The sequence below is a fragment of the Vigna radiata genome, chromosome 5 (assembly GCF_000741045.1).
Source record: "Vigna radiata var. radiata cultivar VC1973A chromosome 5, Vradiata_ver6, whole genome shotgun sequence".
Classification (NCBI taxonomy): Eukaryota; Viridiplantae; Streptophyta; class Magnoliopsida; order Fabales; family Fabaceae; genus Vigna; species Vigna radiata.
In genome coordinates this window covers 32,141,520-32,168,357 of record NC_028355.1, presented here as the reverse complement: position 1 = coordinate 32,168,357, position 26,838 = coordinate 32,141,520, and the positions used below count along the sequence as shown (strand labels likewise).

Genomic DNA, 26,838 nt, shown 5'->3' with positions numbered 1-26,838 from the left:
AAGAAGATTCTAACAAAGAGATTCATGGAGAAAGTCCAATTTATAAGTGTCCAATTTATTTTTTTTTAATCCACTTATGTATTTGTAATTCATATGTTTGATTATATTATGTTGTACTTGTACACTAACTTTGTTTATATAACTGGTGCCAAATTTTAAGGAGTAGGAGCATGATTACCAAAATATCTGGTATTTTTTCAAGACAAACCTTAATTTAATTTTACTTCTTCCTTCTACACAGTTTATTCAATAAACTCAAAAATTAAAATAAAACAAACTCTTAACTCGTTACAGAGGCCTAGAATATATAAAACTTTACACTAACAAATATAGGACTTTACCCCTAAGGGAGCCCTTCCAGAAATTCTCTATGGCCTAGGATGAACCCAGGCCAAAGAGGGGGTTTGGAAATAGTTTTCAACCAGCAATAGACGCGCCTCGGTTAGAACCTCACTAGCTGCGTCATTGCCCCAAGCGCAAAGATGGTTTACAATATTGTCTGACAAGTTATTTTATAACAATTTATGGCGTCCCATCAATTGTCATAGTTGATGTGGGACTTTAGTCTGCAGACGATAATTTGACCAGTGAATCCAAGTCTCCAACAACAGATAGGAGCATTTCTTCTTTCCTCTCCTTTTCTTTTTCTTCTTTTTAAGTTTTTCTACTCGTCCAATCCAATCCCAATTAATTACTGTTGAAGATATTTGAATGTCTTTTCGATATTAAAGAACACTAACAAATCAGAGTATTTCATACCACTTAATTCTTAATTGGTCTCTGAGAGCTATCACATTGGCATTCATGACTGGTCGTGTCATCAATGTGGAAGAGCATACCTGCTAGATAATATTAATGTATTTTATATGCTTGATTATATTATGCTGTAATATTTGTATTTGTATATAAACTGCAATGGAAAAAGAAAACTTTTTTGTCAAATTTCACTTACAATAATTTGTTTATATAGATATCTAATTTCTTATTTGGTGCCAAATTTATCAAATGTAAGACAAAATTCGTCATATTAGAATTTAGGAGATTAATGAAATTAAGCACAAGTTTGGATTATTGTTAAAAATGTTTCAGTGTTAGTTTCGAAGTAGTTTTAAGGTAGGTTTGCAACCCATGTCGTCAACATACTTTAGTGGATTACAAAGGGTAATGCAATCGTACCTTAATTTATTTTTATTTCTTTCTTCTTCACTGCATCTGATATGCATAGCTCATACAGTAAGTTCGTTGTTTGTTTTCAAATAAGTAAATTTGCAGGTACATGACTTTTCTTCAATAAATCATTACATTGTGGTAGTAGAATTTGAGTGTGTATATATATATATACTCAAACTGATAATAGCCTCAGTCTAATCTAAATCATTACACCGTGTCTAATTTTCTTCATGCTTGCTTGCATGCTACATCACGACGCCAAAAATTGGTTTTTACAATTTCATGTTTTAAAAAAGGACTCGAAGTTTAAACCGGCCTTGAGGATTTGCAATAACTTTTCTTTTTTCAGAAAAATAGCTTCATAATTTGATAATCACTCTTCACTGACAATTAACAAACAAAATACATCCATTTCCAGCCCTAAAGACTACTACTACTACTACTAATAGCACTTTTTGTCTTCGAATTACAACCTTTTTCGTGAGATAATTTCATATTACACACTCCTGACTCATCTTAAATATCACCCAATTTCCCCAACCTGTCTCTTAGAATCTTCAGTCCCATGTACCTGTTACAAACATGAACATATTATTAGCATATATAAGATGAATTGACACCATAAATTCCATAATGAGAACGTTAATTGAAAAAATGTACATTATTCTGTGTAATGTTACATACCTGCCCATCATCATGACAGTGGCTTGAGGATTGGTTCCTGGGGACTCAGAAAATGTGGAGCCATCTACCACACGGAGTCTGTCAACACCAAGAACCTTATACTCAGAGTTTACTACTTTCCCCACATGGCACCCACCATGGTAGTGCCAAATAGTGATGACAGAGTCTCTACAAAACTGTTCCATTGACTTTGTGTCATTGGCATGTTTGGGTATGAGGTTGATATTTGCCTGCACACTGATGTTCAACATTTTCTCTGCGCTTTGTCTGTCACACATAGTGTAGTTTGTGACGTGCTGTGACTGAACAACCTTTATGGCTAAGCGGATACCCTCCACGCAGCGCTTAAGATCATAAGGGTGGCTGAAATAGTTGAAGGTAACAGCAGGGTTCTCCTCCACGTTGGTGTTTATCAACCTCAGTTCACCAGTTGACCAAGGATTCGCAACTTTTGACAGTATGAACCCTCCCCTGAATGCTTCAATTGGTATGTCTTTCTTGCTTTTCACAAATGCCTCAACAGCTTCTCGTGATCTTTGCTTTGGTGGAATTGTCGACAGCTGCCCAATCTGGTTTATCATGTTCAAAAGTAATTGCATGACTTCCAATAACACACCAAGTGTGCTCTAAGTTTCTAACATTAGAAGTAATTTTGGAGCAAATAAAGTGCATACCTCAGCTGACAAGATACCATGGTGACAGTGAATGCTGTCTTTGGACTGCCCAAAGCCACAACTAGTCTCAATGTACACACCCAGATTGGTTATACCGACAGTTTCTATGAGTGACTGCTGAACTGGTCTCTTGGAAGGAACAAAGATTGTGTTCATGGGGTTATCAGCCATGCCTTTACCGACAAATTCATTGTGAAGCACTACAGGGATGTTGAATTTCTGAAGCTCTTCTCTGGGGCCAATTCCACTGAGCAGTAGCAATTGAGGAGTGCCAATTGCCCCACTAGACACAATCACTTCACTCTGCCTCCCAGTTCCCAGAAATGCCTGATGCTGCTTTCCATTTTCGTCCTTGAAAATAACCCCAATGGCTTTTGGCTTTTTTCCTGCATCACCATTTTTCAGTCATGAGACAGTGATTTTAGGCTACTACATATTCATTAAAAATGTTTCATACCTGTTGTATCAAAAACAATCTTTTGGACAGTGGCATGGACGAGGACAGTAAGTTTCTTAGGATTCCCAGAAGCAAGCAACTCAGCAGCGGTGTGGCGGCGGCCAAATCTGTCAAAAATGGTTCCACCAACTTTTGTTCCATACTTATGATCATAGGTGAATCCATTAAAAGGTGACACACCAGCATCTAGAAGCCCGTCCCTGACTGCTCTCTGCCAATGTGAAAAATTTGGACGATGAACAACCTGCTTCTCTACCCAAGGATAAGACTCGTTCACTAGCTTTGTATCCCACCCAACCTTCCTTATAAATCTGCAGAAAAAAAAGAAACAAAACATGTTTCATACTACACACTATCTATGTAGCATATCTTTTCTTGTTTCGGATAATTTAAGATAGTCTTTTTTAAACACGTTTTATTATTAGTTAAGTATCCTGAAAATTTAAAATTCATTAACTTAGAAGTCACATTCACGTAATTTTATTCAATAGAGAAACTGATAAAAGCTTATTCGATAATATTTTATTATCACTTTTATAATTTCCTTGTACAATGTCATCTACTTATTTGAAACAAGAGTCTTGCATATATAGATTTGCTTGTTAAATATTGTATTCATTCTGAAAATAAGTGTTGTTTAAGTTTTTTTTTATTAATATTTATTGTTTCACAATTTAAAACCATTATTATCTTTTTAACATCGTCCTTCTCCTTCTAAATTAGTTTTTAATAAACATTTTTTAATGGTTTGTTAACATAATTTAATTTTATGTATATATGTTATTTTAGGATTTTAGAGCTGATAAAAAAATATTGGATTTTAGATTCTTTTAATCTTTGGAAACAATACTTATTATCAACTGAAGGAAAATAATTTAATACAAATTTTACTTTAATTTTTTAAAAACAAATATAAACATTGTTTATATATTTATTAAAAGAATTGTTTTTTTTAACTAGTTTGTTTGGATCATAAGTAAATTAACCATATATCAGTGCGAAAAAAATACAACAACAAAAAATAGAAAAATATGTTATTTAGATGGATATGGACAAAAAGAGGAAAAGTTTCTAAAATTTTCTAAAATTAAATAACTTTATAAAACACATTCATGTCATATATTAGTAAAAGGGTTTAACGATTAATTTTAATAAGATTATTTTGATTTACATATTAAAAACTGAATAATATGTTAACAATAATTAAAATAAAATTGCTTAATTTTTTGAATTTGAAAAGCCCAATATAAAAATATTTTTGAGTATGGAATTTATGTACTTATTTATAGTCTATATTTGTCAGTTTTTCTCCCTGGATGTTGAATAACATTGCTGGTCCATGTAAACATCAAATAGCAACATGTGAGTTCAATGGCTATTCCAAGGAACAAGCATCCTTAATGATTTTTACCAAAACAAAAAACTACCCTACAATATATTCAATGTTCTGTTTTGTGTGTGGTCTCTTTTCTTCCTTTTCCTTTTCTTAAGATCTGACATTCTCACCTAACAACTTACATAGCATAAAATAGGGCTACCAATGCACACACAAGGGCATTTAATTCATCAAGTTGGAATTTTGTCAAAATAGAAGCAGGCTTTTGTATCATTTCATTCTGCTTAGATCACACATAAGCCTCAAACCCATTTAAGAAATACCAATTAATATATGTAGTTCTTCAAAAAGAAGTATTTTTTTTAGAAATAGGTTAAACTGGAAGTAAATATTTCTATATTATGGTTATTATGTTAGGTTAAGAAATTTAAATTTAATGATTGCTTTTACCTTAGTCTATTGTTTAATTAAATAGGAAACTTGGAATTGATACTATATAGTTCTTTGCCTTTGTTTTTTGGTGGGTGGTGTACATAATGTTCAACCCCACACACAATTTCTATAGGAAACAGTAATCAACAGGGACATCTAATAATGATAGTAAAAGAGAAGAGAGGAAAAAAAACACACATTATTGAAGTTTTGAATAAAATGATGTTTGGAAGTAAACACAAATTGGATTTAAAATGCTGTACTTGATGGTTGGAAGCAGACAACTGGTAATAATACTAAAAAAAATTGTAACATATTACAGAAAATATGATTGTTACAAATCCCATCAATGTTATTTCATTTATTGATTATTAAAGTATTACTACAAATATTACCAATCTATGTTAACAGAGTATATTAAGTACTTTTAAAGTAAGAGCTTTTTATAGTAAAACATAATAATATTATAAACTTTAATCATTTAATCATATTTAAAAGGTCCATTTATTTAAATAGTCTTGTAATAATTTATTTATTTATAAAATTAATCTACAAATAATTACATGACACAAATTTATAATTTTTATTTTTAACAATGTAAGAAGAAATTGATACACCTTTAATTTATCATATTTAATGTATAATGTTCACGTTGTATGTACCATATTTGTAGCAATAAAGTTTCTCATCAGTAGTAAGTTAGCATGCCAATTTAATTTTTGTTTCAATTAATTTATATGGAGAATAATCATTTACTTTTATCAACTCTATGATAAAACTCTTAAAAAACAATGGATTTATACATGTTAATTCAAATATAGTAGGTATCATATTTTAAAGCGAAAATGTTTCGTTTTACATATATAAATAATATAGGTATAACTAATTTCTTCAATTATAATTAATCTACCATATTAAAATTTGACTGTTTTAATGTACTTTTTTTAATCCGAGAGTAAATGCAATAACATTTACATTACGTTCACTTTTCCTCAAATGGTTATAAAATTGAGAAATTTCACACACAAAATTTTATGATAATTTTTTATTTTATAATGTGTATGAAATCAATATAAAATATCATTTTATCCTTATTATTTTATAAAATATAGAAAAAAGTTTTAATTAAGATAAATTAGAATTATTGTTTTTTTGAAATCAGAAAACTATATAGGCTGTTAAATTTTGAAATGGGTCTAAAAAATGATTGACATTGGAATTTAACAACATAGTAGTTTGAATGAGGAAGAAGGATGGTGTTACCTAGGGTTTGCTCGAGTGTAGAAGCCAGCGTTAATGGAACTGCCACCTCCCAAAACCCTTCCTCTTGCATTCAGCACTCCATCTGTTGAAATGAAGTACTGAGAAGCCGAAGTTGGTGAAGTGTCTGCCAAAGTTATGTGAAAGTTTCGCAGAAATGTCACATTGGGGTTGTTGAAAGGGACGCCTCCTCTTTCAAGCACCAGAACTTTGAATTTCTTAGACAAAGTTGCAGCCAATGGACACCCTGCAGTGCCACCTCCCACTATTATATAGTCATAACCACCATTCTCTGAATGCTCCAATGAACTTCCTCTCCTGATAAATGGGTACTCACCATTCCAATTCTGCTTACCTGCAACAACCATACATTTTCATCTTCAATAACATGAACAATGAATATATATTATTGTATTGTGTTGTGTTTTATCATCATTAAACATAACAGAAGCTGCTTTTTTATGTACTAGGAAAGTGAACATTTTGTCTATTACATTACATTCTGAACACGAATCATTGACTGTATATTACAGAACATTGTGTGTATGTAAGAATAGGATTTAGAAAGTGCACACCAAAGATATATATAATATAGATATATAGAAGGTGTTGTTGAGTGTATATATATGATTAGATGGAATAAACCTTGAGAATGAGGTAGATAGTTGAGGAGACATGGAAGTAAGTAAAGGAAGAATTTGAGTGCACCAATGGACGCCATGGAGTCTGAGAAAAGCAGCTTCTTCAACCTCTAAGTGGCTGGCTCTGGTTGGCCTTCTCTTCTGTGTGCATGTGCACCTTATAAATATTCTCAAATGTCCCCACTACTGTATTCTTTAAACACACACATATTTTTAAGAGAATGTTAACTATTGTTTTATGAATTAAAGCAGAATATTTTCTCCTTCTAAAATATATTGAAAATGTATTAAATATAAGAAATCATCGGTTTAATTTTTTACTAATAGAAAAACATTAGAATGATAAACTGATGAAATTTTGTTTTAGAAAGAAGTAAATAATAACAATGAAAGATAGCAGTTAATAGCAATGAATGTAAGTTTCCCGTGCTTGTTGAGAAAGGGTGAAACAGCATCTGAAGAAGGCATTTAATGAGGAAACGAAGGTGAAGGTTTGGGAAGAATCTGACCGTTGGATTTGGCTACCTCTGCAAACTTATCCACCACTTTTATAACAAGCCAGCTCACTCACCGGCACCACCAATAAAGCTCCATATTTAATATTCTACCAAATATACCAAAATTCTCTCTCTCCATTCATGCCCTTCTTTTCTTTTTATTGCTTCTTTAATTTTACTTTATTACCATCATCAAAATCATTTACAAATTTCACAGATATCAGAATCTGAATTTAAACATTGGTGTTAAAATTAATGATTTCATAGAAATAACAAGCATATTATATTGTATTGGCGTCTTTAAAAGAATGTTAAAGGATAATCGTTTTCAATTTCAAGCTTTTACAGAACGACTTCTCAATAAATAAATTGATTGATGAGATTATTATTAGACATTGTTCTTACTGTGGATTTATACCTGACCGATTGTAAACAGTGGCATAAGAGACAGAACAAGAACTACGTCCGAAAATATTTTAAGATTGTTTGGTCTGACGATTCGTTAAACAAAATTAAAATGTAATTAATGTTATAACAGTTATTGTCAAACAGTTAAAGTTTATATTAATAATCATTAAAAGATAAATTAATTCATCGTATTTTTATAAACTCTATAAATAAAAGTTTAATTTCAAAGTAATCTTATTTTGACTTAGTGTCAAAATATATTTTATAGGTCACCTCTAACATTACTAGATCGAATACATATAATTAACTTGAAGGTTAAAATGTTTTTAAGAAAAATTCACCCACTTGACTTGAAATTTGTTGACAAAAAAATTGAGGATAATTTGGTAACAAAAATCCTAAAACGTAGTTAAAGGATTAAAAGAAAAGTATAAAAGACTATTTTGAGCTTTGCTTTTTCTCCAAGATGTGTCTCCCGCGCATACTTTGAAGAGAAAAATTTATTATGGTGATGATTGCCTGTGTTATTGGTGGTAGGTTCTGTTTATCAGTTGACTGGTAATAGATCAAGACAAAAGGAGCCGAAGAGGAACAATGAATGACCCATTATTTTAGTTTATATCTACTTCCAGCGTTTCAAATAATTAATTAGGAGATTGATTTGGCTGTACTTGCTATTAAAAACATTTAAACACAAATAAGAACACCAATAATCTCAGTGCTGCAGAATCGTACCCGCTACAGCTGCTAGATGCGGATGCAACCAGACACCTACGTAGTATTTATCCCCAAACAATTATGCACAAATTAACAACAGGAAAATTATACACTACAAAACACACCTACAAGTTGCCAAACCGTGTGCAACTCATGTCTATCACTAATAAATGCAAATATATATATAATAATCATTCCTTTATAGCTATATGGTTGATATTGATACAATAAATTATCAATATATATTACTTAACATTGAATTTATTATTTATTGGATTTTCAGTGTTTTTTCATCTTTATAAATCCTTTCCTTTTATTTCTTCTTTACCACGATATGTGTCTGTTTTAGTTATATAAGTTGGAGCAGCAATAATGATTGCCTTGTATATGTTTACTTTTATCTAGACGAAGAGAAATGTGAGTTCATCTGAAAACATGGAGTATGGAGGTATGTTTATGATCCACACAACATACATGCATGCATGTGACATTACTTGAAGATTTACAACATTCCATAAACACAAAGATGGAAAAGTGTTGATGATTCATTGTGCATTAGTTCCATTCATCAGAGTCATCAAATACGTTTTGAATACATTGTTCAAATTGATCTTGAGAGTTATTAACTTTGCACATGCTACATGCAAGTAGACATGAAAAGTTGAAATACGAAAAAAGAAAAAGTAGCAGTTATTACTAGGAAAGTAGTTGAATCATAGTAGAATTATGCCACTCACGACCTCTTCTCATACATGTAAATTAAGTATGTTATCTCAACCCCTTCTGCAAACTCTCATGTCTGTCACATTTTTATATTTAACTTCTGAAACATATATATATATATATATATATATATATATATATATATATATATATATATATTTATTTATTTATTCACAGACTCTTTCCTTTGTATTTTATGATCTTCTTTCAATACATTGAAGGACATGACATCTTCTTCCCATATACATGATTTTTAAATCTACTTTCAAATTATTTATGTTTTGCAGGCTACGTATATAAAGATGTAAAAATAGGTTTTAAATATTGGTCAAACTAATTTCGCTATAGGTTAAACGAATTCAGGTCAAATTGAAGCAACCTTATTTAATTTGTAGGTCAACGAATTCAGCTCAGATTAAAGGTAGGTTGATAATTAATTCACCATCAGTAATTTTTTATTATTTTTTGTTGTAATTATTTAATGTTTTTAATTATATAGGTTAATAATTTGACTTTTTTTAAATATTAATATGGAATTGAATAATGTTTAAATATTTAATTTATTTGTTTGCTAATTTATGTAAGTTGATATTTTAATTTCAACTACTATTTGATAAAATAGGTGAATATTTATTGTTTTAGTCTTAAAAATGAATCAATCGGTCAAATTGAAATACAAAGTTTACAACTTAACAAAAAGTAAAATAGATTGAATTAATTTATTTTTAATTTAACCAAGTAAATTTATTTTCCCGTTTTAGTTATAAAAATCATGTTATATATGTTCCCGTTTTAGTTATTTATCTGATATTATTATACTTGTTGGTTTCCATCCATATTTAGCAAAGAAAAATAAGGTAGGGATTTTATTTTGATATTTTACTCTTTTTGGTTAAAACTTAGTAATTGATATGAGTTGAGAGGTAACATACATAGCACATGTGTCATCATATCCTTGCCACTTTTTTTATTGTATAATTGTCAAAAATTTAATGTTTTTGCAATATTTGTGAATGCGGTGTTTTTATTTATAAAAATGATTTTTTTATATATTTAAAATTTTTTAAATTTATTTGACATTATTTTTATATAAAAGTTTACATTTTGTGTCAAATAAATATGTGTCGTATTAGACATTTATTTATTTGCACCCTTTCATGTCACAATCTTAAGGCACACATTTTAGCATGAATTTCATGTCTAATAAAATTTATGCTATTCACGTTCCTTGCACAAAGTCCACAAATTGAACATAAATACCTCTAAGGCTATGTACGAGGAGCTTCCTTCTAATACGTTGAGTCCCACACAACACAATTGGGTTTTGCACTCTATGATTGCAATTTCAACTTCATGAAAATATATTTTAAGATTCAAAAACACATTTATATTACATAATTTTAAAAAATAATATATTTTATATTTTTTAATAATAAAATATTTTAGATTTTATAATTCAGAGTGCATTTTTGTATTATATATTGTGAAATAATAATGTGGAAAACATTTTGACATTGTTTACTATGTTTTTTGAGATTGAACCATTAAAAGTCATCATTTTAAGGGACCATGATACTTTAACACCCTATAAATTTGTACACCCACCTTATACCCATTATTTTAATCTTCATTCTAAGTTTCTATCATTTTGTCAATGTTGGTTTCTTACTCTTGTGATGGGTTAGTGTGATCAACACCACAATTATATGGTTAGGAAGATAACATTCCAACATTATGATTAAAAACTATAATTCATCTTATGATTTTAATTCAGATATACAAATTCTTTGCTTAAAAATGTTTTAGATCTTCAAGAATGTCTGCATAATCTTTAAATCAATGATGATTTGATAATAATATTAACTTGATTTTATAAAATTAATTTGTAAAATGATGTTTATATTTATTTATATATTTAAAAATTTTATCTTTAAACCTTTATATTTAATAGATGTAAGATTTACAATAAAAATAATTTTGGTTGTTTGGTTAATATTTAAAAACAAATATTTGACTTTGTAAATCTAAAAAAAAAAAACCATGTATGCGGTGTTTTTTTTAGATTTTGACATTTTATGGAAATAATGTGAAAAAACAGGTTGACATTGTGATACATTTTTAGATTGCATAATTTATAAAACATTTTTATAATTCAAAATACGTTGTTGAATTTGAGTTGCACAACTTACAATATATTTATTAATTATACAATTTAAAATATTTTTTATTCATGCAGGATTAAAAAAAAAAATTATACCTATCAAAATGAAAGAAAATGTATAAACCATTAAAAGCAATACTTTTAAGGAACTATGATATTTTGATACAATAAATTTTTTACCTATCTTACCTCCATCCTTTTTCTCCTCATTCCAAATTTCATTTCTTATTCTTGTGATCTCACAATAATACTACAAATGATATTTTACTCTTATAGATGAGAATTAAAGTAAAAGTATTTTGATGTATAATATTTGTGATACAAATGCAACAAACAATTCGCACCCGACTCATTTATAAATAGATATTAAAAAATCCATTACTCACAACCTACGAATAATGAATATTTATGAATACCAACTATGCATCGCAAATTTTATGTGCAGATATTTGTGTGGACACGAATTTTTTTATCATTTCTATTTTTAATATAAGCTTTATCACTTTATTTAATATTTAAAAGTAATGACAAAAAAAATTGGTCAAACCATGGTTGTCACTAACTTACTCTAAAAAATAATCACTTTAACTAACACATTTTTTTATATCTCCATATAAACTTCTTCAGATATTTTTTATGTAAAAAGACATTTTTTTTTTCATGTCAAATTAACAATGCTTTATATATGCTAATTTTGGCTATAAGAGCGAATCTCTTAGTGCAATCTATTTCACGTGATTGTGTACACCCTTTACTACTAATCCAACTTTAAATCCCTTAATTTACAAATTTCACAATATATACCCATGACATCTTATTGATTTATCCAATAATAGTATACTTATCCCTATGAAAATATTTTTCATAGGAAATGTTTAGAATTTTTAATCTGTCTAACATAAAAGCACGTGTGATCAAAATACACAAAAAATCATAGAATTCATGTAAATTAAAAGTCCCATATGGAATAAAAATGAGAAAGATTGATAATATATAAATAGAATTATCATAATTGTTAAAATTTTAAATACTATAATGTTTTTCATAATATTTGAATATTTTAGATGTTTTTTTTTTTTGAGTTATATACCGCTAACTCACTAATAGATAAACATTATACTCTTATAAATCATGATTAAATTAGCTTTTTTTTTATTATTATAACGGTTATACATACATATAATTTATCTGATATAAAATTTTTATATACAAATAACTTGCTTAAAAACATTTTTTTTTACATTTTATTAATTTTAGTTTATTAAAGATAAAAAAAACACATTTGAATGTAGGTTATTTGAATTACAAATTAATACGTGTGAGTTTTTCAAATTTAATATGTTGACCTTCAATAGAAAAAACGTGTGTATAATATTATTAATGATTTTTTATAATAGACTATAATTTCACACAATCTATTATTAAATTTCAAGAAAAATCAATTATATAACAAATAAATTTGAAAATTTAAGTATATTCTTTAACTGAAAATCAATAAAATTTGTTAAGATGACGGCATTTTTCTTGAGTCAAATACAAATCAGTTTCAGAAATAGAATTAAAAAAAAAACTGTTTTTAATCTTTATATAAATATGATTTTATTCGTTCAAAAATATGTTTTTATAGTTTAAATGATTTGTTTCTAAAATATATTTACGAGTTTTCGGCCGGTTATGCAAACATGTTTTGGACTTATATTTAATTCCAGACTTATTTAAATAATATTGAAAAAGGTGACTTGTAAATTATTTTTTATATTTGTTTATAAACTATATCGAACTTGATGACAGATCCAAACAAATTCCTATGTTGGTCTGAACGGTGCTTTTTGTTTTGCCTAGTATTAGTTAAACCTACAAAACAGATGTATTAGGTTTTATTTTTCTAAATCTTTTTATTAAATCCTTAAAAATTTGCTGATAAAAGGGTCAGTTTATTGATTAAAACTAATAATACACAAAAAAGTATAATTTTAAATAGAATATATTAAATTGGAAGAAATATGTAATTTGCTTTCATGTTCAAGCTAAAGTCTACCAAATTGAATATATTATTACTCGTGTAATTAAAATATTCTGTAAAATTAAAAATCAAGGTTCTAGACCGAAATATTTACCCAACTTTAGATATTTCAAAAAGTAAAAGAAAAAAAGTTAATATTTCAAAGGTTATAAATTAAAACAAAAAATCTGATAATTTTCTAGAGATTAAAAACACTATTAACTGGTAACCTTATAACTTATAATTATAGTTCCTATCACTATATATAAAACATTTATTATTAAGAAATTGTATAATAAATAATAATTATTTTAAAATAATTTCTTAGAGTATAATTTATCGAACAAGACATGTCACGAACACACATAAAATAAACCCAACCAAAGTGTTCTTAGTTCTACCACGTTTTTTCTTTTCAGACAGCTACCTCAAAGTATTCTCTGCTTTTGTGGACTAAATTGCCCCTCCATTGAAGCAAAAGCAAGCTCAAGTTGCAATTGCGTGCTTCTGCTTCCACAACCCTTCAATTCAGCTTTTTCATTTGCATGCGCAGTTGGATATCTCTAGGGTTTGGTGGTCACGGATCAAATAAGCTGAGGCTAAGGTCAGTCGAAAAGTTTCGAATTTCTTGCCCCAATCAAATAATCCATTTACTCTCCATTTCTTTTGCCGATTCCTGAGTCGAGGGTCGTTGTAAATTTCTCATTTTGACTGCGGATTCTATTAAATATCGAATTGGGGGTACCCTGCATTCTATGGGGGTGTCCGATAATTTTGTCTATCTGAAATTTTTGAGATTGGGCTACTGTTTTACAATTCACAACTGCAATGTCACTGTTAGGAAGTGAAAATTGTGTTTATGCACTGAACCTTTTCCGCGTTTATAAGCATAGTTGCCCGATATGATTTATGGTAATGCAGCATAATGTGTATATATTGCTTCAATTGTGGTTGGAATCGGGAGAAGAATATGGTGTTTTATGAATTGTGGACCGGTGAGTGGGTGAAGTAATAGTACTGTGGAAGTCTGTGACATATATACCTGTTTAAGGGAAGGAGGAGAAGTATTTATATTTTCTTTTTCTTTGAGTACTTTAGTGATCAACCTGAACAGATGGATTCTTGATTCTTGTATGGCATTGGCCTATGCTTCAGATTTGTAATTTTGAAAATTTGAAATTATTAATCTGCATAAAGTTAGTATTCCAACAAAAGGGTTGCCATAAACTTGTGATTTTCCTTCCAGTTTTGGCAGGTGAAGAGAATGATCCTCGCAAAGCAGTACCGATGCATACATTCAGCTAGCTGTCAATGCACTAAAGGGCATTTAACTGAAGATGTGATATTCTTAGTATTTTATCATTTGAATTGGAATCCAAAGCTAATTGCTGCTCTGTCATGTGCATGCAAATGGTTTGATGATTTTGCCAAACGAGTTCTGTGGAAAGAGTTTTGTCGAACAAGAGCTCCAAAAATGATGCTTGATCTGCAGTCTAGCGGGAGTCACAGTGTTGATGGGAACTGGAGAGCCCTAGGGAAGCTGCTTATCTACTGTGCAGGAAGCAAAAAAGGTGGTTTGTTCACCAACATTCACATCCCTGGTCATTTTGTTTATCAGACACGGTTTTCTAGAACATCTGGAAGGAGCTTTCTCTTGCCACAATGCAGAACTGATGTTTTGTATGTATCTGATCCTTGCGAGCATCTGGACCAAGGTGAAGAGGGGGACATAGGGTTCTTCCGAGGAGTTTTTAAGTCATTTTCAGCTTCAAAGGTCAAGAAAATGCTTATCAAGAAAAGTGCCAAGTTCCATCCAACAGAAGTCTGTCCTTATTGTAAAGCAAAGTTGTGGAACATGCTGCAAGCCAATATGATTCCTCAAAGTGCTAGTTGCAGGTTGGGTTCCTATGAAGATTGTGTCGAGTATTATGTATGCCTAAATGGTCACATGCTTGGCTTCTGCACCCTGTTACCATTGTCTGATTCTGAAGAAGCTTCTGAGTTGGTGTAATATAAATCATTCTCTGCTATTTTCTTGTATCTGTAAAACACAACTTTCTCTCCTGTTTATGTTTTCTTTTTTTATTTCAATATAAAATGAAAATTGAGGCTGGAAAGTTATTTGTGCATACAAGGGTAATTTTTCTGTCATTTTCTATAATTTAGAGACCATCATTCATCAAGGTTCATCATAGTGCTCTCGACCAAACATTTGGGGAACAAAATGAACATTTACAATATCTTTATGTTATTGTTTTGAATGATTTCAAACAAAATACTTGATTTCATTACCTTAATTGTTACAATTAAGTCATATATCCTCTATGTAAAATAGTCTCCAAATGTTCATTTTATCTTCCACTTAAAATCTAAATCATAAAATCTTTAGATTCTTGTTCCTTGAAATCCCTATTCTCACTTATCATAAATGTTTCCAAAGTATATTAAAATTTCACCAATTCGTTCAAATGATTTCATATATCTCAAATCATATGGTAAAATCTAAAGTATTTGAAATAAAATAAAAATTTAAGAGTTGGGAAACTAACTTTTAATTATCAAAAGATAAAAAGTACACATATGTCATGACAGATAAATTAAAAATACCATTAAACATAACAATTAAGAGTTAAAAAATTCCAGATGACATTTCCTAGTAATGTGTATTATCCAGTTTCGTCTAAGTTGATAAATTAGGGGTGTGATCCATCACTGTTTTTTTTGTCATGGCTGTAAGTCAAAGAGTATTTTTTTTAATATTTCTATTTAGACATGTGTAGATAAAACGTTTCCATAATTTTTTGTATATATAAAAGTTGATTTATATATTATTTAATTTAACTCTTTTGTATTACTTCCTAAATAAATTTTTACTTTTAATTCGTATATAAATTAATTTAATTTTCTCTCTGGTATTTTTATCTTCCAAAAAATAACTTGGTGAAAGAAATTTTTCTAAACAAACTATTAATGAAGTTACTCTTTACTTTCAAACTCTAATGACAAAATTATGCTTTCAAATTATTTTTTGAAATCCAATCAAATTTATCAAACTAAAAGAAGGTTGCAAAATTAGTAAACTATCAACTATTCACTAGTTATATATCTACTTATCTATCAAGTAACTATCGAGTAACCAATGGATCGTTGAAATATCAATTTGCTTGAAATAAAACATGAACAATTTGAGTAATCAAAAAATTATTTTGTACCTTATTTAAGTTTATAATCTAGACATGTTTACAAATTACAGTTTAACTTTTAGCCCGACACGTTCTTGTTAACTACACAGGATTTTGTTGTCATTATTTGCTCAGGCATAAAAAATAATCCTGAAATTTTTTACAATACAAAACTGTGTCTGGTATGCCGAACCCAAACAAGCTGATAGAAGTAAGCAGTCACTGCATTAAACATCGTATTGCATGATAACCAATTTGGAAGAAAAATGATCTTACATACAGTTGCATCAGTCAAAATCTTAAAAATCTAATATAAACACACGACTCCAACATTAAACTTTCAGAAGATACACTCAGACCACATTCAACTCTTACACTCAAGATTGAAAGCACTGCCAATATGAAAAAAATCACAACCTAACTTCCCATATTAACTAAAGAACCTAACTGGAAGAGACTTGTATTTCAACGTGATCCTCGTAACAAACAGTCCCCATGTGCGGCACTTGCACAAAAATCATACCTTTGAATGTCTTTAAAAATGATCACAAGTCATAAATCTGTGAACAAGAAAAAACACTGCAGACCCTACCACCCTTCAACGGAATAGTTTGCTTTTCACTTAGATAACTACCTTTACCTACTCTTCTTTTAATGGACTGATAGACTCGTTCGAGTCAGTTCTATTACCCAAAGAATTCACACGAGAAGAAGAACTCGATGATGTAATTCTACCAGAAGGAACAGGCCTCTCATAGCGTTTTGATGAATTTCCACTATGGTCATCGGCTGCAGCATTCTGTGCCTCCTCTGCTAGTTTTCTCACAAGGTTCATGACAACTGGAACAAACTTGCTAGACAAGGAGATGATTCCTGGAAGCTGAAAGAAAAAGAAAACATTAGAATACTATACACATCCTATAAAACACAAGCTACTATGGTATGCTCTACTGTATCTATTACACCAGGTTTGGTAGAAGTGAGAAACATGAGAGACATAAATCATATGCCAAACACCAGGTTTAATAAGTAAATGCAAGTAATCAAGCATGTACGGGCATGTCCAATGGGTTGACTAACCTCTTCTCTAAAACTAATATGAGGGGAAACCCAGAAATGTTACATATCTTACACGAAAAAAATCAAGATCATATTTTATATCCAGTAAAATGAATCTTTTACAATCTTTCGTGAAGATGAACTACACCTTCCCTGAAATTACTCCGACAGCCGAACCCAATATAGTAGGTAACGGTTCATTAGCTGAACTAGATACTAATTGTTACAGCTCATAACCAAACTTAATAACCAGGATAGAAAGATCTAACAACTATCATAAATCAAAGGATGAACAACAAATCACAAAAGATACTCACAGCTCCATTTTGAAATTCTCCTGCAACGTCAAGCTGCACCCATAGGGATTTCAAGAGAAGATAGCCAACAAAGATGACACCTATATACAAGGGATTTCTGCCATACAGAAAAGCAAACATGGGTGAAATCAATTAAACTAAATAGTTGGATAAAAGTTAAGAAATTTCTGTAGGTATGTTCTTGAAAATGCCCATTTAATAGTTGATGTAAAACACAAATTATGGAGATTATTCTGGTACACATCCTCTTTGTGTGGGTGCAGTCACCCCTTGACAATTTATCGTTAATGAGTACCGGTAGCTTCATATATACAAAGGGTGTTGAAGTAAGTTCTCAAAACCGTTAACTCATTTTGTACTGTTCAACTGCTAGGCAGTATAAGTAACAATAATGTGGGCTCTTTTTTGTATTTTATGAATGCTAAATGTGTCTAGCGAGTTAGCAGCACTTCCACACGTGCCATTCCGGAGGTTTTGGGACAAGTAAAGAGGGCAAAGCTCTCTGGCAGATTGCAATATACGTTGTTGATTGATCACAAGGTTGAAAAACAGTAAGAGAATTTTCAAGGATGTTGTGGTAAGTTTGTTATGAGGTAAACTGGCCCTTTGGCTTCCTTATGGGGCTCAACCTAATATTTATTTCAGTGAGTTTAATTAGGGTACATGCAAAAACATCCTAGAACAGAGAAGATAGATGGAGATTAAGAGCGAACAAAAACAGAGCCTTATTTTCTTTCAAAGGAAGAAGTCAGAAAGATATCAAAGGTAAAGTTAGCATCCACCTTAAAATTGTCATAAATTCATTAAATCCAAGAATAAGCAGAGCAACAATTGCCCATGGTGGAGGTAACCAATTGTTGCTACGATTGTTGGCTTCCTGAAATTAAAAAGAAATTTCATCATCAATTTGTTAGTAAAACGTTTGATCAGTCAACCAAACAATATGGTCCCATAATATTCATCCATAATGATTATCAAACCAATTATGTCCCCTAGTTAGCAAGTAACAATGTGACCTTTACACACGGACCCAAACAAGACCATAAAAGACCAGTCTTTCGGGTATAAATATAAGCAACCCGGGGAACCCCAACATGCAGATAGACTGTTTTCAGGATTTAAATCCATGACCTTTAGTTCATAACACAACAACTTTATCCTCAACTGCAAGCAGCATAAAAGTGTAGCCTAGCTCCATTTCTTTCACACACGAAAACTAGTTGACTTATTCTACTGCTTTAAAATAGATATTAACGAAAATAAATTCATATCATTTGTATTTCTAATAATTTTTCTTTAATACGTTTCCGATGAATAGAAGAACCTTGAAAATCATAAAAAGAATGGAGAGAATATTATGCCTGTGCAGCAATGGCCTGAGAGACAGTATATTCTGTCTCTGTCTTGAATTGCTTCCACAATGATTTGCACTGGACAGGAGTGATCAATGTTTTAGAGGTTGGAACCTTCAAAGAAAATTAAATCACAACAAATGTTCAGTCACAAGGATAGAAAGTATTCCCAAATCATTAGAACGTGCAAGATATCTAAACACCAACTTCTTTAGCCTAAAATACACAATAACCAATTCACAAGACAGCACTAAGTAATTTTCTATGCATTTTTATTTATGTTAGGAATGAAGGACCATGTAATATTAAACTTTAAGAGCAAATCCAAAGATAATATCAGAAATTATCTTACTAGAGATATGACTGTTGTAGTCCTTATAAGATTAGGACAACTTTTACTTCACAAAGTGGTTTTGTGGAGTTAATTCTAAGACCAAATTCTAAGACTTTTATGTGAGGCGGGATCAAAATCACACTCAAGTCCTGCTGATTATGTGAATACAAAAGTGAAGAGAAATAGCTTAAGTGGCAGGAAGTGAAGAATATGAGGAAATTATTGGGAGGAGGAGATTGTCTTTGTAAATGAATACGAAATAGATAACCAATACTAACAAATTAGTCCATTAATCATTAATGGGGAGGTTATAAATAGAGAGGGGAAGATTAACAGACAGGATTTTGAAGTTGTTGTGGGGATGGCGTCGGGTCTCTCAAACTACCTAGGTATTTGTTTATTCTATATCTTAAGTAAATGTCTATTATTCTTGTATTTTGTTTGCCGCTTCCTAGGATACCCAAGTGGTATTGCTTTCTGTCTAGGAGCTGCGGACACACATTCACATAGGATAAAAAGGTGCCAATGGTGTCCAGTATCTACAAGAATGGAGGTAAGATTGGATTCAGTGCAGCGGGGACCAAGACATGCAAGAAACTTGGTTCAACTTGCAAGCTAGACTCAACAAATTGGAAGAAATGATGGAAAAGGTATGTACGTGGTGTGTTATAGACTGTCGTATAGAGAGGATTGTCAGAATCCCTCAAGTGAGGAGTGACTCAGGTCAATAGTTCCGTGCAATCTTTCGATTACAGATCAACTTCTGATCCAGTTTGGACCAGCTTGCCTTCTCACTTTCTGTTATTTCCATACACTCAAGCTCCACTAGTTCTGTTCTCACCCTGATACTAGATCAGGAGAAGAGATATACCTGTTTATTATCTTCATAGGTTGCATTTCTGATCTATCATTTATCAAATATGATGTAGCAAGAACAAAATTGCACCTGCTCCCAAGTGCTTGAAGCCAGTGGATCGAGTGTCGTGATGCTCTTATCTTTACCAGAATCGCTTGATGAATCTGCCAATGCGACTGTTAATGTTTTCTCTATATCATAAATATCATCAGCATCAGCCAAACGAAGTACAGCCATTACAGACAGCAACTTCAAGCACTGTAAACGAATAAGTTTGGTTAAAAGGGTATCTCAATCTCAAATGCAATAGAAACTCGGGTAACAATATGTGAATCTTAATTATATATCATACTTCAGAGCGGGAAGACTTTGTGATGGCTCGAATATCTTCTTTACCCGTCCAAATACGAGGCATTGAATCAGAATCATGACTAAACAATGTCATAAACCTGCATTGAAATTTATGATAAGTGCCTCTAATGTAGAACTTAATAAGTCAACTTAGCATGAGGTTCATACCTGTCCTTCATACGGATTAGAACTCTGCTAGCCTCTTCCCTAGCCCTGGCTTCTATCACACCCTTTGCATAATCCTCTAAAGTCACAATCATGCTCTTTTTTGTTTCTTCATCCATATCATATCTGTCAAGTTCTGCAGAGAACCCAGAAACAGCTGATAGAGTCTCACGATTAAGAAGTTTCCTTATCGATGACCAAGTATCATTATTAGCTCCATCCAATAGAGTTTCAACAGGTGCAGATAATGCCTCCTTCAGTTTTTCCTGCAAGCGTACTACTATCAGCAAACTTCCTAGGAAGTTAGCCACTCTCGTATATAAACACAGCAAACTTGTACCAAGTATCACTAAGAAAAAAACTTCACATAAACTTTGACTGGCCATTATTAATTGGCAAAATAATGACATAAATACATTGTACGAAACCATCAATTTGCCCTTTTTTCTCTTTTAGTTCTAATTTTAATTTCAAATGTCCACCTACAAGATTTCAACCATTGGTCTATTTGGCCCAACACAAACATTGAGCTAAAAATAAAGCATGAATGAACAATGTTAGACATGTACCTCATATGATGAAACTAGTTCTGATATCTTAGATGCACGGACAGATGAGACATGTGCATCAACATCACGCCGCAGCTTCTCCCTCACTTTAGATGTATCCCAGTCAGCTATTTCAATGACAACATCTACAAGAATAACATTTTGGTGTCAAATTCTAATTCACTGACATCCTTCATCATACTGAGGCATATATGACTCAATACCTGCACATCCTTCATCAAACTTAGCCATACAAGACTCCACGCATGTATTAGCAGCAGAAGAAAACGCTTCCCCTCCATTCAAAGCCTTGTCAAATGCTGCCTTAAACTTATCAAAAGCTTTGGACCTTACATGTCCTAGCGCAATTTGGAATGCTGGTTGGACAAGCTAACCAATTGAAAACGCATTAAGCGAAGCAGCATTTTAGATCTAAGAATTATGACTACACTCCGAAAACATTCAAGAAAAATAAACATGACCAACAGTTCAATATCTTAATTAGTCATCCTTATTTCAATATCATTAATTTTGGTTTCTCGTTCTCTAATCACCATTTCATTTATGTTTACATGAAATTAAAGATAACAAACCATGATTGTGCAAGAATGAACTTAAGAAGAATTACTTGCAACAGTTTTTCTTGGAGTTGCTTTTGTTTTGCCGTTCTGACACCTTCGTCAAAATAATTGGCTTCAGCATCATATCTAGGGTAAAAGAAAATATCTCAATTCGCCTTCAAAAATCAAGTCATTTTCATATAATGTTTCAACATGCATGACAGGTCCCTGGAAGCTAAAGAAATAGTTAAAAAATAGTTATAGAGTTGTTAGGTGGTTCTAGTAGTAGGGCTCAACTTTAATAGTTGAACAAGATTCATCCTAAACTTATACCTTTGGGGACTTAAGAGTAGTTCAGTTGTAGAAAGGGAAGCCATTTTTAAAGGAAAGGCCAACAAGAGAAATCTCTTTTCTGTTCGCATTTCATTCACCAATAATATATTCATTCTTTTTCTCTTTATCTCTTGTATTTCTCTTCATTCTTGTTTGTAGCTTTGTAACAATGCAGCATAAATACAACAAACTTCTGAGATTTTATCTTGAACTGCATTTTATTTTTTAAGTTACCGTGTAACATCATAGCAATAAAACTGCCCCTGAATGTATAGAACCGTGAGGTAAGAAACAATAACACCATGAAGTGAATATTCATCCTCCTTCAACTACCTTGGGCAACAAAATTCATTCCTCGCTCATGACATCAGTCCAGGTTCTCTCAGTTTCTTTTTCTTGTTTAAATGAAGATCTATTGCCGTCTTTAATTCTTTGTAATTAATATCTACTTCTAAGTAGTAATAATCATAATCATAATAATAATAGTAATGTGTATACCAGTACCAAAGGGCTTCTCACTTTGCAGCATTTCTCTTGCGTATGGAAAGTGGTTGTTTCAGAATTTGAATTCATAATCAACCCAATCACAAAGGACAACTTATAAAGAAAACCAAGGATTCAATCAAACAACAAAGCAAAGACTCTAATATTTCCAAACAAAAATAGTTTAGAGCTCCTTGATTTAGCAGAAAGCTTATAATATGGCATTTGCATGGAAGTCAATAAACGAGCCACAAAAAATGTCATAAAATTAGCCCATACTCACTCTGAAAGACAAGTGGTAAGGAGTGAATTGAGATTTTTCCCAAAACCAGAAATAGGGCCAGATTGCACAGCCTCTTTCAACTCACACCAGTCCTGAGCAGTAATTATAAAGTAATTTCCATGGCATTAGTACTTAAGATTGTCAGGTGTTGGACAACTAAACAAAAAGAAATTGTAAATACCTTATTTGAAACAAGAAGGTCATATTTCTCATTAGCAATTTCTTCACATCGAACAGTAGCAACCATGACCTACAAGTGGTTGGATCATATATAATTAACAAAATCTACATACGTGTAAAATAAAAACAGTGGCACCATAACCTCTGCTTATCTACCTTGTGTGCGGGAAGGTCGAGATCCTTATTCTCCTTAATGATTTTCCAGATTTCTTGAGCACTAAAAGAAAAGCCAGAAGCAGGAACTACTCCACGCCGATCCCCTGCAAGGCCACCTGGAGCGATAGAATGCTGGAATCGTTTCCTCAAGTTGGCAACCTACATTTAAAATAAATTAATAATAACATAAGCAAATGGATTAACTTTGTTTTACACTATGAAAGCTAAACTGATGCAAATCTATGTATATACAGTGAGCCACATCAGACATATGATGATAACTAGTCATTCAATACCAACAACATGTAAATCAGAAGGAAGCTAGTGCACAATTCGCACCTGTTCCTTAAATTGTTCTTCCTTTTCTTCGAAACTAGAAAGAGCAACAACTTCAACCTGGTCATTGGTATCCAAGTGCAAAGAATTACTATAAAAGTCCAATACAATTCTACTATGCATAAGCGAACATTATTAGTAAAGTTTACTGATTCAGAAAGGAATGATGATCTTACAATGAAAAAATCACTTAATGGGGTTTCCTTATGGGCCTCTGGTTTAGGAACAGAGTCCCATATCTGCCATGTAAAAAGTAGAGAAATCAAGGTGAACAAAAAAATTGGACACCTCTCTAATAACGTCATATAAAAAAGTGACACGACTGATTTACCTTCTGAATATCTTCTCGCAAAACAGGCTCTAAATTTTCAAGCGGTGTCTATGAAAGGAAAAGGTTAATCACGTAGTAAATAAGGATATACAGACAATAAAAAAACATGAAATACTGGAAAATATTTAGAATTAGAAAAACAAGGTATAGCTTTTTGCTTTGACACCTTTGTCTTGTCACGTATGACAAACAGCATTGTTGTTTTGCGTGGACTAAACAATCTCATCATGACCTGAAACCAAATACTAGCATCCAATTAGAAAATAACAATTAACAACTCGTAAGATTGCAAAATGCTGCCTGCAGTTAATCGGCTGTTGAATGATACCTGAAACACAGTTTTTAAAAGAGGCTTATTTGCAGCTTGTTCGCGGCCAATGTCATGGCACCACCTTCAAAAATAGTAAAGTGGAGGAAAAATCAGTTGCACAGAGAAAGAAGATTTGACTTAAAGGACACTAAAAGAAGACAGCAACTACACAGACTTGAAATTTTCTCGTACAAGTCTGTAGTAAATATGTCCAAGGAAGAAGAGGCCAGAAAGAACTCACATGTTTATTAGCACTATATCAGAAATAGCCAAAGCAAATAAAGCACTCTGCTTTTCAAATGCAGTGTCATCCTGAGGGAAAGACAATTTCAGCATAATGGAGAAACAACCAAAGGTAGAAGTATAATCTCTACCTGTCCTAATTTTTTCTAAGGAAATGCAGACTCAGAATAGTCAAATTTCTAACATGCATAAATGTAATAAATCTGAGAGCTACTTGAATCCTCTCATTTAACATGGCCAAAAAAAAATAAAAATTTAAGAGTACTGTAAATTATAATAAAAAAAAGGTATCGTTTACTATGTTTCACTGAAGATACAAACACATCGACATGTGTGCAGTGAAGTTAATGATATAAGATAAAAATGCAAATGGCAAAAGGCAACAGACTCTGGACCATGACCACAATGATCAAAGTAAGTTAAGGTGCAGAAAACACCTCTCCACGCTCTCTTCCATCTGTACCCTCCAAATCCATCACAAGTGTACAAGGCTCTATGCCAACACATTTAGCCATCCAAATTCCTTTGGTTGTTTGAGACCTGAAAACAAGCACGTGGTATCAGTTTACTACTTTGCTAAATGTGCAAGGTCTAAGAGATAGATGGGAGTTGTAAAAACATGCCTTCCTTTAAATGCATCCATCTCTCTGAAGTTGGTATTAAACAAAGAATTTAAGAGTGTACTCTTGCCTGTTCAAACCAAACAAGACAATGGTAAACATGGCTTCGCTAGGAATGGAATTCATCACCTCTTCGAATATCATAATGTATATATGCTTGAGATAACGAAGAACAGAAAACGTACCACTACTTTGAGGACCCATTATAGAAACTACGGCATAGGAAAGGCCACATTCACCTAATTTAACTTCTTTCATGAAGTTTTCGATTCCGGCAACATTGATTGTACCATCTCCGTCAATAAGCTGAGTGGAACAACATTGGTCCTGGGACGCTGGATAATAAACACAGTTCAAGATTAATAATTTTGCCGTTCAAAACATGCTACGGATCAAATGGTCAGGATTAATCAAATCAAATCGACATTAAAGAATAACAAATTAATTAAAACTAAGAAGTATGCAAAAAAATAAAAATCAGATGAACATACATAGTTACTATTTGGTCGTAATCATAATAAACTGAAATTAAAAAAGAAGTTACAGTAAAAGGCTTTGATAAGTATATTTCAGAAAATGCATGAAAGAGACGTACCCATTTGCATGGATTGATATTGGATTTGAAGAAGGGAAAAAGTTAAGAGAAAGGGCAATCTCTCATCTTACAGAATGATTGACAATTTGGCTTTTTGTTCTTATAAACTATCTTCAAACTGTCTCTGCCTAATGCATTTGGGTCTTCTTGTTTCCGCCATACAACACAACACAAAGATTTCATTTTTGTTTAACGGTGTCAAACATTTTTCCATTTTTTCTGGAAAAAATTCTTTTGTGGACAATTCTTTACAATCTTTCCTATTTTATGCATCTTTAAATTTGGAAAAAGTTTTTATTGAATAACCCTTCTCTTATTCTTGTCACTTTCAACTTTTGAATCTATTACATTAAACATAACTTAGGTGACAAATATTTTAGCTTTCCCTAATTGATTGCCTTTTAATGTAATAAAAATTGAAAATATTAATAAAATATATAAAATATCGAAATTATTTTTTAGATTAAACAATGTCAAAACTTCATTTTTATTATATTGTTCTTCTACATCTAACTACATATTATTATTATTATTATTATTATTATTATTATTATTATTATTATTATTATTTTCATCCATTTATGTTCTTTAAGTAAACAAAGTTAATCCTACCTGTATTTTTTCAATGTTGACACGTAAAAGAAAAAAGTTACTCTTTCCATTATTATTTATAAACAATATAAAAGTATATTTTTCTTAATCATAATAAATTTAGCTATTTTTAGTTCATATAATATTATCTTATCCTAATTTCAGATAATATTTTACTTTTGGTCATGCCATTATAATGTTTTTTTTTTCATGTGTTGCATTATTTTTGTATGAGTAATTAATTTTTGTTTCATGATAAAGACATCTCAGTATTCTCATAATATAAGTAACATGACGACATTTAATGTAACTAACTACTTTTTTTAATCATATGCAGATAATTTGTTTTTCCAATATTGTGAGTTAGTTTTAAGGAATACAACTGTAATAGCCAATCAAATTAATAATCCATTACGAGATTTTTTAATACTTTTAAAATAGTTTTTACCATAACATTAAATAAAATAACATTGGTAATATTTTTTTATTTT

The 26,838-nt window shown here is 31.2% G+C and overlaps 3 protein-coding genes across 3 annotated transcripts; 1 reads left to right on the top strand and 2 right to left on the bottom strand.

Annotated features, from left to right (window-relative positions):
* Nucleotides 1-1,475: 1,475 nt before the first annotated feature.
* On the bottom strand, nt 1,476-6,801 carry LOC106762800 (protein HOTHEAD). The gene is made up of 6 exons (XM_014646871.2): nt 6,659-6,801; nt 6,017-6,368; nt 2,986-3,296; nt 2,529-2,914; nt 1,855-2,423; nt 1,476-1,741 (listed from the first exon to the last, which is right to left on the bottom strand). Exons 1-6 carry the CDS (start codon nt 6,732-6,734, stop codon nt 1,687-1,689), a joined length of 1,749 nt encoding a protein of 582 aa, XP_014502357.1. The 5' UTR covers nt 6,735-6,801; the 3' UTR covers nt 1,476-1,686.
* A 6,742-nt stretch (nt 6,802-13,543) lies between these two features.
* Nucleotides 13,544-15,291, top strand: LOC106761280 (EID1-like F-box protein 2). The gene is made up of 2 exons (XM_014644815.2): nt 13,544-13,766; nt 14,409-15,291. The coding sequence occupies exon 2, from the start codon at nt 14,427-14,429 to the stop codon at nt 15,171-15,173; it is 747 nt and encodes a 248-aa protein (XP_014500301.1). The 5' UTR covers nt 13,544-13,766; nt 14,409-14,426; the 3' UTR covers nt 15,174-15,291.
* Nucleotides 15,292-16,567: 1,276 nt separating this feature from the next.
* On the bottom strand, nt 16,568-25,988 carry LOC106760613 (protein ROOT HAIR DEFECTIVE 3 homolog 1). The gene is made up of 23 exons (XM_014644032.2): nt 25,757-25,988; nt 25,347-25,496; nt 25,165-25,231; nt 24,979-25,081; nt 24,540-24,610; nt 24,317-24,380; nt 24,155-24,220; nt 23,989-24,036; nt 23,834-23,896; nt 23,661-23,717; nt 23,322-23,480; nt 23,167-23,235; nt 22,986-23,077; nt 21,955-22,033; nt 21,551-21,716; nt 21,348-21,472; nt 20,782-21,044; nt 20,615-20,711; nt 20,353-20,520; nt 19,082-19,186; nt 18,503-18,597; nt 17,721-17,817; nt 16,568-17,224 (listed from the first exon to the last, which is right to left on the bottom strand). Exons 1-23 carry the CDS (start codon nt 25,764-25,766, stop codon nt 16,985-16,987), a joined length of 2,454 nt encoding a protein of 817 aa, XP_014499518.2. The 5' UTR covers nt 25,767-25,988; the 3' UTR covers nt 16,568-16,984.
* Nucleotides 25,989-26,838: the final 850 nt, after the last annotated feature.